This window comes from Pagrus pagrus, assembly GCF_965226575.1.
Source record: "Pagrus pagrus genome assembly, chromosome: 2".
NCBI classification, from domain to species: domain Eukaryota; kingdom Metazoa; phylum Chordata; class Actinopteri; order Spariformes; family Sparidae; genus Pagrus; species Pagrus pagrus.
The window spans coordinates 20,436,832-20,447,203 of record NC_140186.1 but is presented as its reverse complement, the minus strand read 5'-3'; the positions used below and the strand labels follow the sequence as shown (position 1 = coordinate 20,447,203).

Here is a 10,372-nt window from a genome sequence, read left to right as displayed (position 1 = left end):
ATTAAACAGCTAAGAGAATCATTGATTAGTAGATGAGTTCATCAATTGAAACTAATCAGCAACAATTTGGTCACTAAAAAATCATTTAAATTATTCAATGATCAGAAATTCCAGATTCTTGCTGGTTTGATCGTCTCCAATGTGAGGATTTGCTTCTTTTTAGCTATTTTATATCATTTTAAATGTTTTATTTTGGGGGACTTTCTTGGCTCTGGTAAGTATCAAAGAACAATGATGCACTAATGACTAAACAATCTGTGGCTTGACCTCATAAATAATAATGAAAATAAAAATCGATAATTGTTAAGCTATCATAATCACAATCTTGTAAAAATATGTCATCACATGACTTTTATAAGAACAAGAATCAAGTGAAAGTTGATAAACAATATTGAATTATTAAATTGTTAGATGCAGCTCAAACTTATAAAACATATGACAGATTTTACTGGCTTGAAATTCACGTTACTGCTATTTTTTCTAAACTTAACTTTCTGTTATCTGTACTTGACCCCTCCAAACCCATGAACAACAACACACAAACATCATATTCACTCCAGGTTTTCTTTATAAAATAAGTCATCTCGTACTCTCACATGGTTTTGTATTGTCATACTCAAGATAAGTAAAATCCACACCATCATACATACAACTTCACAACAAACCTCTCCTGTACTCGGAAAAGCTCAAGTGTTATAGAAGTTTATACCACCGGCTCATATTCTCCAACATTTATCATTCTGCTTCCCTCAGATGATATTGATTGGTTAGAAATGTATTGGATCTATGGCAGCACTCACTGCAGCAGGCTCTAATTGGCTCTACTGTAGAGAAGTGGCTAATGAGGTTTGTTGTGCTTATGGAGCCGTCCAGATTTTCAAAAATCACTAAGATATCTATCGGTATCGGCTAAAACAAAGATGATTTTATCACTGTGATGGAAACAAAACACCCGGCATGACCACAACAGACAGTTTTGAAAACTTAAAACAGACACTAAAACAACGGTAAGAACCAGTTTAAAGTCAGATATAATCGTCTCAGAGGGAAATTACTTACTTCATGTTCACAAAACGGTAAAAATGGTAGCATATTGATAACTGGATGAATGTGTCTCAAACCCATAATGGACAAAATGTTACGTGTGCATCAGGTCTTAGTGTTCAGATTTTTTTTTTTTAATTTAAACAAATGAAATTACTAGCTTGCCACGTAGCTTTTACGCTGGTGGTTGGGACCCTCAAATATCCAATGAAAACAGAGTATGTGGTGGGTCGTGAGTAATGCATTGAGAAGTTACCTAACATATAACTTCTTTGCGAATTATTGTAAAATTTGTTACTGAAATTAAAATCCAAGCAGCACAATTTTTTAAAAGAGTTGTTGGTAAAAGTCCAAAGAAAAGTAAGACAGTGGTTTTTTACCCCGTAGTTAACTCATAATTCACCTAGCATGGGTCAGCATGAGAGAAGTTCATCATCATATACGTACAAATACACTCTGAACGTCACGATTTCCAATCTCACAATCTAATCCTTTTTTTTTTTTTTTGAGAGTATTTCTGCAGCACATCTACTAACTCTTCCTGCTGCTGTGTATAAAGGGCCACAAAATAACAACAAAATGCATTTCTGTGGATCAAATACAAGTACAAATGTAAGGCATTGGTATGAGAGGCCATTAAGCGAGCCTCAAACAGTCAACAGTACGAAGAGACAGCGAGCTCCTCCTCTCACAGCTGCACAGGTGACAAATAAACATGATGAAGTCACTGGTGTGTTCTACAATGATTGATGAGGGGGCTTTTGTTTGTCCTATGTTTGTGATAAAACATTTTGTCCCTCCCAGCTTTTATTTTCTCAGTCCTCCATCTTTGAAACCCCGCAGACACACAAAACACAGACCGACTGCTTCCGGTCTCTCCACATTCATTCACAGTGTAGTTAACGGCAGACAAACAGTCAGTCGACAGTCTGTAGAGACTGTCGGTCCGCTCCGGCACGACCGCCACGGAGCCTTCAAAACCAAACATTCCTCGAAGTCTTTGAGCCCCCGCCCAGCCCCACTAGCAGAGGTCAGAGACGTAGTCGAAATCCCGGAAGCTGTCCTGGTCTTTGCGGGAGAGCACGCGAGGCTCACGTGGAGGCGTGAGCGTCGGCGCTTCAGTGGTGAACTCCTCGTCAAAGTTGCTGACATCTTCCTTGCCGCCGATGGAGGGGACGAAGGGAGGCGGCACTTTCCTCTGCAGCAACGCCTCCCAGTCCATGTTCTGGAGAAAGACGGAGAAAAACAAAAGAGAAATTATCAAAAGGTGAATTCAGAAACTAAACTTTTTTATTGTAATTCTTTCTTTCTTCTGCAAACAGACATGTCGACACCGGGAGCCAGGAATGCCTGTGATTAATGAGTACATCAGAGCTGTTACTGCTGGTGCAAACAGAATATATCCTGCTGTTGCTTCACATAAAAAAGCTCTTAAGAACAAGATATGGACATTCTGGTCTAATTGGTCAGCGAATCAGTTTTAAACACTGCAGGGAGGAATAATACAAGCAGTCAGTTGTTCTCCTGTGGAAAAACACCTGAGAGGGAGCGACAGTTCTTCCTTCTCATAAAACAAAACAGCGTAAGTGTACTTACTCTGAAAAATGGCTGCTTCTTCACCTCCTCTGCATCCTTTTCACCAGAGCCCAGTCGTCTCTCTGGGTTCCTCCTCAACAGCTGCTCATGAAAACACACACGAGAATGAGAAATCATAAAGGGAAATTATAGTCAAACATCACTGTGTCACCTCTGTGGTTTCATATCCATGTGCAGCATTTTTCATGTATTGTTCATGAGTCAGGAAGTCTGCAAAAGAGGGAGAAAGTGTGCATTTATATGTGTGTGTGTTCTTACCCTTCTCATGATGCCAATAGCCTCAGTGGACAGGAAGCGTGGATAGCGGACTTCATCGTTCACAATGCTGTCAAACACCTCCTCCTCATCGTCTCCTGGGAAAGGAGACTACACACGCAAACACAAACCACACTTAATTCAATCTATTTCAGAGATCCGAAATTATTAATTACATGTAACATGACAAACAGATGTTGTTGGTGATTGTGAACATCTAATTTTCTCTGCAAAGGTGAGTAAGAATATAAATAAGGCATCTATGACTGAAGACATTAAGTACACTTAATATATACCTACATCTTTTCTTTACAGATATTAAGGTCACCTTTGATCTGTTATTGAGCCATTTACAGTACAGAGTAACAGGAAACATAATAGACACTATGGGAAACTGCAGTAACATGATACTGTATGGTTTTAGTCCTGCTAATTCACCAAGTTGACCCATCCTTCATTTATTTAATCTGTTGTTGAATTAACATTTTATAAATTACAAAAGATCTGAAATTGATCAAATTCATCCAGTTCATCATGTACGCCAAGCTCTGCTGTGAAACCACCAATGTGATATTACAAGACACGACCTTTGTTAGACTATCACTCTATGGAAAGTGTAAGAGCTTTCTATAAGCTGCAGTCTACCATTTCTTACCTCTCCCACCAACATTTCATAGATGAGGACCCCCAGGCCCCACCAGTCTACTGCCCTGGTGTAGGATGTATCTGTGAGGACCTCTGGGGCCAAAAACTCTGGAGTCCCACAGAACGTGCTGGTCCGGTCACCAAAGCCCATTCCTTCGGACAGAAGGAAGAAAGATGAATGATTTGAAAGTATGTGCAGCAGGCAAACTGGACTTGATGTAACATGGAAAATAAAATAAGCTCGTCTGTCGGTAACGTCAATATCCACCTTCTTTACACAGTCCAAAGTCAGCGATCTTCACATAACCATCTGTGTCTAGCAGCAGGTTGTCAAGCTTGAGGTCTCTATGAGATGGAGGGGGAAAAATCAGTTTCTGTTTGCAGTATCTCACCGAGCACAGCTGAGAGTACACAAGGAGTTTAAAAGACATACAAACAAACAACAAATGAAAACGTTTTTTTAGTCTGTTTATACACGCCACTATCATGTGAGAAGAAAAGGTTTGGTGGGCTCCACTCACCTGTACACAATCTTGTGGTCGTGGAGGAACTGAAGTCCAAGAACTACACAGGCTGCATAAAACCTGAAGTCAAACCAAAGAAACATTATTACTAACCTGCAATAAAAAGGCAAAGAAAAGTAAACATCAGAATGACTACAAAACTGAACACATTGGTTTTGTTTACTGGAAATGACACTAAATGAACTGATTTGTTGGTCGGACTGGACACCAGGACATTTAAAAAACTGGTTTTAGCAGCCAGGGTCCTCCAGACTTTACTTCCTTTCTCTCAAACATACACACACATGTTACATACACGGCTCGTGGCTCTGTGAAGACATCTGTGTGGATGTGCATCATCAGGTCGCCTCCTGCTGTGTACTCCATCACAAAACACACATGCTCTGGAGTCTGGAAGCACGCAAACAGGTTGACCAGGAAGGGATGGTGCGACAAGTTCACAATCTCGAAGATGCGCTTCTCGCACATCAGACTGCAGGAGGAGGGAGAGGAAAGGGTGGAGAACAGGAATAGGAGAAGGAGGAGGAATGGGAAGTGTAGGGGTGTGAAGGAGGAGGTGGAGATGGGAGGATGCAGAAGAGAAGAGATAAATGAAGGATTGAGCGGAGGAGAGGAAAAAAACGAGACATTTACACATAATTAGAGTGCTTATTCTGGTCAATGAGACACCCACACTCGCCTACCGATGAACTGTAATCACAGTGATTCAAGGCACAGCAGCACTGATTAAATACAGTAAAATGTATCCCCAAAGATCCAGACTAAAGAAAAAACAAGAACCAATCACACAAACACAGGATCATACAGCGCAATAACACATCGACACACACCTTTCCACCTCATCCCGAGCTACGATGTCTCCTTTCTTCAGGGCTTTGATGGCGTACATCGTGCCCGTCTTCTTGTATTCTGACAGCAACACCTGCAGACAGACGTGCAGCTCAGTATGTCTGACTCTGAAAAAGTCCTCTAGATATGCATGGCTATAGATTAAATGAAGAAGACATCTAATCTTTTTTAAATTGATTAGATATTATGATTGAAGTCCGAACTGCATGATTTAAACCTGCAACTACAAAACAATCAAGTAAACAAACAAACAAAAGGACCATTCTCCAAACTGTACCTTCCCAAAGTGTCCCCTGCCCAAAACAGCGATGAGCCTGAAGTCCTGCAGAGACAGAGGACCTTTCCTCTGCTTACTGGAGAGACGGACACGCAGTCAGCAGGAACATTCATAGTGGACACCAAAATAAACAGACTGAAAATCATACAAACTGCTCGAAACAGCAAAGTTGGTCGTGGCAGACACAGAAACTGTAAGCGTGGGTCGAGTACTCCCATTCTCATGATAATGGTTAGGACTTTATCACAGCAGAAGTTCTGACTGGAATCAACATTAATGAAGGTTCTGCTCTATTCAAATGTCCCAGTAAGTCATGACAGTGAGTCATCATGAACAATACCAGGACACTGAAACAGAAGCAGCTAAATGGAATTCAGCCATTAGTAATTTTATTATTTACACCTGTGTTGTGCAAAATGTCTTCAGATATCTTCAACAGGCCTCTTATAGAACTTAATATATAAAATATATAAACACGGACAAGGACACTGTAGCAATTATATCCAAAAATATAATGCAGTTAATGTAATGTTCATGTGTGTGTACCTGACAGACGGGGTTCGGACAGGGCACTCGGGGGTGAGGTCTGGGGGGGAGAAGGGCTCAATGACTGGCAGTCGGTCCTGACAGGGACAGAGAGCAGGGAAAGAGACACGAAGGAAAAGACACAGAAACATGCAGAAAGATGAGAGGACACAAGATGGAAGACAAGAGACACATGATTTCAGTTTGGATGAGACACATGAACATTCTTCAGTGAGGAGGATTCGCCTTTTGTCTGGCTTTTAAACCTAATACAGACCATCGTGCAGTAGTGCTTAGTTTGTGGAGACAATGCGATCAAGTACACAACAATCCATTCAAGTCACACAAGTCACCTCCTTTCTATCTTATAAACTACATCTACACTACTGTATACTGAGCGATGAATCAGTATGGGCCTACGGAGCGATGGAGGGAGATAAAATAAAATAAACAGACGAATAAATAAAATCAAACTGTTTTCCTATTGTGAACTCTGACAACTCAAGAGAGCTGCATGATTGTAAACTGGTTGTTAAAGATACTGCACACTGGCATTATCGAACTTTATCTATTAAATTGGACTTTAATTACATAAACAACAGACTTTGGTTGACATGAGGCATCTATAATGTCTGTATGGACAATCATGATTTTATTATGTTGATGCCTATCTGACCATCCTCGGAGAAGGATTTATCCTCTGGTTTCTTCCATCGTTTCCTTGTTCAGCGTAGCTTTGGAGTTTGCGAGTGGTCTGAAGGTTGTTTAGTCCCCTGAAGCAAATTTGTGATTTGTGATAGTGGGCTTCATGAATAAAACTGACTTGATTTGTTTTTCTTGGCGCTTGGCGTATTACATGATAAGTTGCTCAGAACTTTCAGAACATACTGACTTGATCCTAAGCTGTAAGAAAACTGGTAATTAGGACACCGCTGATACAACATGAACGCAGCAATGTGAAGCTGTTGTAGAGCCCATCTAGTGAAAACTTCAATTACATTTTTATAGTGATCTAAACAGTGTTGGGGTTATGTGTAATAAAAGTAATGAGTTTCAGTACTATCCTACTTTAAGCAGTAATGGAGTAATACAATGCATTTCAAATAGGATTTTGGTAATATTATTACAGTTACCATGTCGAGTAACACGCTGAAAAACTGTTTAAAGATTTAATAATTAAATACGTTCTCCACACGACGCCACTTACACCAATGCACCACGATGCTAAAATCTCCCCCAGAGATGAATTGTTTTGGTGAAATGTTGAAATGGCTGCAGAGTTAAACTTGTATATACATAATACTCAGGTGCAATCTTTGTATTGGGAAGCAAAGGGAACTCTCTAAAGCGAGAAATGGCTCAAGTTTTCAAGTATTCATTATTGATCAGACTTTGATCCTTTGTCTGCCTGCCCATCCTGGTGTCCAAGGCTATTCATTTATTTAAAAAGGTTGGGGCTATTTAATCACTCTATATCACCATCACGCTATTGTAATATCAGCGGGCGATTTTAGTACATAGTGGTAACCACTGCTGGGAATGCATGAACGGTCCAGATCTGTGCTACTGAGGAGAGCCTCCATTAGGCTGTATAATATCACCCCCACTGGATTAGTAATGAACAGCAATACATTTTAGCTTCTGTGTTTTAATTACCTACTGTGAAACAATATTTTGAGGAATTTAGCATTTATTTTGTTGAAAGTAACACAAAAGTAGTGTAATCAGGGTAGGGTAATGCCTTATTCTATACAGATAGTAATATTGTAAAGTACCTTATTACTTTTGAATGAAAGAAACTAACATGTACAATATTACATGTTAGAAGTAACATGTAATACAGTATACACTGTTCTCAATGACTACAGCTCAAATAGTTTTCTCTTGTTTGCAAATAACAGAAACCCAAATAAATGTTATGTCTAGCTGCAAATCATAATCCAAACTTGACCTAAACTATAATTATTGTTGCCTCCATTGTGGATTTTTTTAACATTCACTGATTAAAGGGACAAAATATCAGGTGTCCATGTGTTGATTTAACCCCCATCTTGGTGTTGAATGCAGAACAGTTTTAGTCATCCTTGTAGATGAAAGTTTGGGGCTTTGATTCGATGTCATATAAATAGATTTCCTTCATCCCAAAGCTAACAGAGTGGATTTAATTTAGTAAACCAACCCCCTGCGCTCACACACACTTCCTCTCTCTGTCTGTCTCACCGGGGTGTTTGTGTCCGTGTCTCTCTTGTAATCGCCTCTTATCGGAGAGTCGCTGTCCAGACTCAACTTCTCCACTGAGACCTCCCTAAAAAAGTCACACACACACACAAACAAACAGACGAACACAGTGATGCAGGACAGACAAATGAACAAACACAAAAGGGTTGTTAGACGTGGGGCAGAGAAAGCATCACATGCTTTATACTTTGCCAGGAAACACAAGGAACAAGGTTCAAGGAATGATGCTGAGGTTGATAGCAAAGTCTGACTGACAGCTATCAAACACACGTAGATGCTGAGTGTTTCTCCAGCATGTTCATCTGTTTGAGTGTAATGGCTGCGTGTATGTCTCACCCAGAGTTGAGTGTTAGGCTGTGTGCGTTGGGACTGTAGGTTCCTGAGTTGTTGACGGTGGGAATGGCGTTTCGAAGCAGCCTCACCCACGTCCCAATATCCACGTTCATCTGACGAGCTCGCAGGAACGCCTTGCCTGGAAGCACGCGTACACACAGACATAGAGTCATTGCTACATGTCTCCCAGAACAGACCACCATTAATCCCTCTCACTTACTCCAACGTAAGAGTTTTACATTTCCACCATTATCATTTGTTTTCTTGTATACACTTGCTGTCCAGTTTCAGGTCCTACCTCAGCTCAAATAACACTACAGGCTTTGGTTGAACTGTTTTCATACTTAATTTCTCCATTATGTGGTTATTGCCTGATTTTAACATCCTTTTTTACATCTTGTTTTAAGAGCTCATCATTGTGAGGAAACAAGATAATTTGTTCACCACTAGGTGGTGCTGTGGCCTAAATGAAAATCCTGGCTGTGATGTTTCTTCCCTTCTAGTTATGTTCATTTTCTCATTAAGATAGTTTAAACAACTGCTGTTTGTTAATTTCTAAATATCCTCTATTTAAAATGTACTCAGATTGCAGAGAAAAAAAGTGAGTAATTATACCAATGATCATCATGTTTCTGTGTTTCCTCTCTGCTCCTTGTCTGTCTCACCTTGCTGCTTAGAAAACACCTTCTTCTGTCTCTGAAGGCGAGGAACTCGCTCAATGACCGGGTTGAAGAAGGTCACCTGAAAAACACACACACACAAAACATCAAAACATAAAAACGTCACACCCAGACTTTATTTCCAGACATCACACCCTGACGATTGAACCTTTCAATCTGATATATCAAAGCAGTATTTTACAGCACAGGTGTGTGTGACAGCTAGTGTGTGGGCAGGTGTATGTGTGCATATTTGAATATCTTTGTATTTATAGAGCTTGCATAGACAGGTGAGATGTATGCAAGGACATCTGTGTCCAACCTTTGTGTGTGGCTGTCCCTTTTCACATTTTTTGCTGCTCTGTGTGTCATTTAATGTTTTTGCGTGTGTGTGTGTGTGTACCTCGGCCAGCAGCAGGCCCTGAGGCTCCAGCTCCAGCTGAACTCTGTGTTTCTGGTTGTCCAGGAACTCCTCCAGCTTCACGTACTTTAAAGCACACAGCGAGCGGTAGTCCTTCCAGTAAACTGCCATCTCCATCTCCCTCGACTAAAACACACAGAGACACACCGGCACCCAATGGTTAATAAAAGGATACTTAAACACACTCTTTTATGTGTTTATGTGTGTGCAGATGTATGTGTGTATCACATACTGACCCTTTCCAGCTCCACAGTGAAGGTCTGATCCCAAGCCTGTTCTCCCACAGTCCTCCAAGCTGTCTGGCCGACCACTGTGTTATCCAGCTTCAGCACTGCACTCACCTCAGCTACACACACACACACACACGATCAGCAAATTATATCCTCTCCATAGGTGCGTTCCTATACGGTACCTGCCACTTTCGCCCTGACCACAGGGTTTTGAGTTAGTTCAACTAAATTTGCTGATGTTGCAGTCACATCATGTGTGACCTACAGTACCCAACGCACCAACGAAGTGATGGTGACAGAAAGTCAATATTAGTAAATAAAGATTTGCTACATTGCACAAAAAATGGCAGTATGTTGTTCTTAAAACGCAAACAATACTGAACATTTTCAAATGAATCCAAGACCTGCGTAAACACACAGAGTCACACACACACACTTACAGGAGAGCTCGTCCGTCTTGCTGGGCGTCTTCCCGCTGACTGAGCCACTACGTCCGTACAGCCCCTTGCTGCCCCTCATGAATGACCTGGTGTCTCCGGGGCTGTGGCAGGGCAGCATGACAGCTGTCCCCTTATTGCGACCTGGGACCACCTCCAACAACCCCACACAGCCCAGCAGCTGCACCTGCAGGGTACCTGAGGACAGAGGAAGAGAAGTCAGGTATGACCAACTGAAGGCAACAAACACCAAAGGCAGATAAATAAATTAGTAGATTCAAGACTAATACAAGTCTGTAAATCAAAACGCCACACCTGTTTTTGATTAACAAAGATCTT

General features: G+C 41.0%; 1 protein-coding gene across 2 annotated transcripts in view; it reads right to left on the bottom strand.

Moving 5' to 3' along the window:
• Positions 1-550: 550 nt before the first annotated feature.
• The window catches only part of pkn1a (protein kinase N1a), a 53,228-nt gene continuing 43,406 nt past the window's right edge, over positions 551-10,372 (bottom strand). For both annotated transcript variants that reach the window (XM_084340340.1, XM_084340339.1), the window contains exons 8-23: positions 10,037-10,231; positions 9,603-9,712; positions 9,349-9,492; positions 8,952-9,027; positions 8,290-8,425; positions 7,936-8,020; positions 5,737-5,813; positions 5,191-5,266; positions 4,895-4,986; positions 4,360-4,536; positions 4,062-4,124; positions 3,809-3,885; positions 3,551-3,693; positions 2,899-3,006; positions 2,641-2,721; positions 551-2,269 (exon numbers count right to left, since the gene is read on the bottom strand). In XM_084340340.1, the coding sequence (XP_084196466.1) occupies positions 2,066-2,269; positions 2,641-2,721; positions 2,899-3,006; positions 3,551-3,693; positions 3,809-3,885; positions 4,062-4,124; positions 4,360-4,536; positions 4,895-4,986; positions 5,191-5,266; positions 5,737-5,813; positions 7,936-8,020; positions 8,290-8,425; positions 8,952-9,027; positions 9,349-9,492; positions 9,603-9,712; positions 10,037-10,231 (1,844 nt within the window). In that variant the 3' untranslated portion in view covers positions 551-2,065. The remainder of the gene's footprint in view (positions 2,270-2,640; positions 2,722-2,898; positions 3,007-3,550; positions 3,694-3,808; positions 3,886-4,061; positions 4,125-4,359; positions 4,537-4,894; positions 4,987-5,190; positions 5,267-5,736; positions 5,814-7,935; positions 8,021-8,289; positions 8,426-8,951; positions 9,028-9,348; positions 9,493-9,602; positions 9,713-10,036; positions 10,232-10,372) is intronic.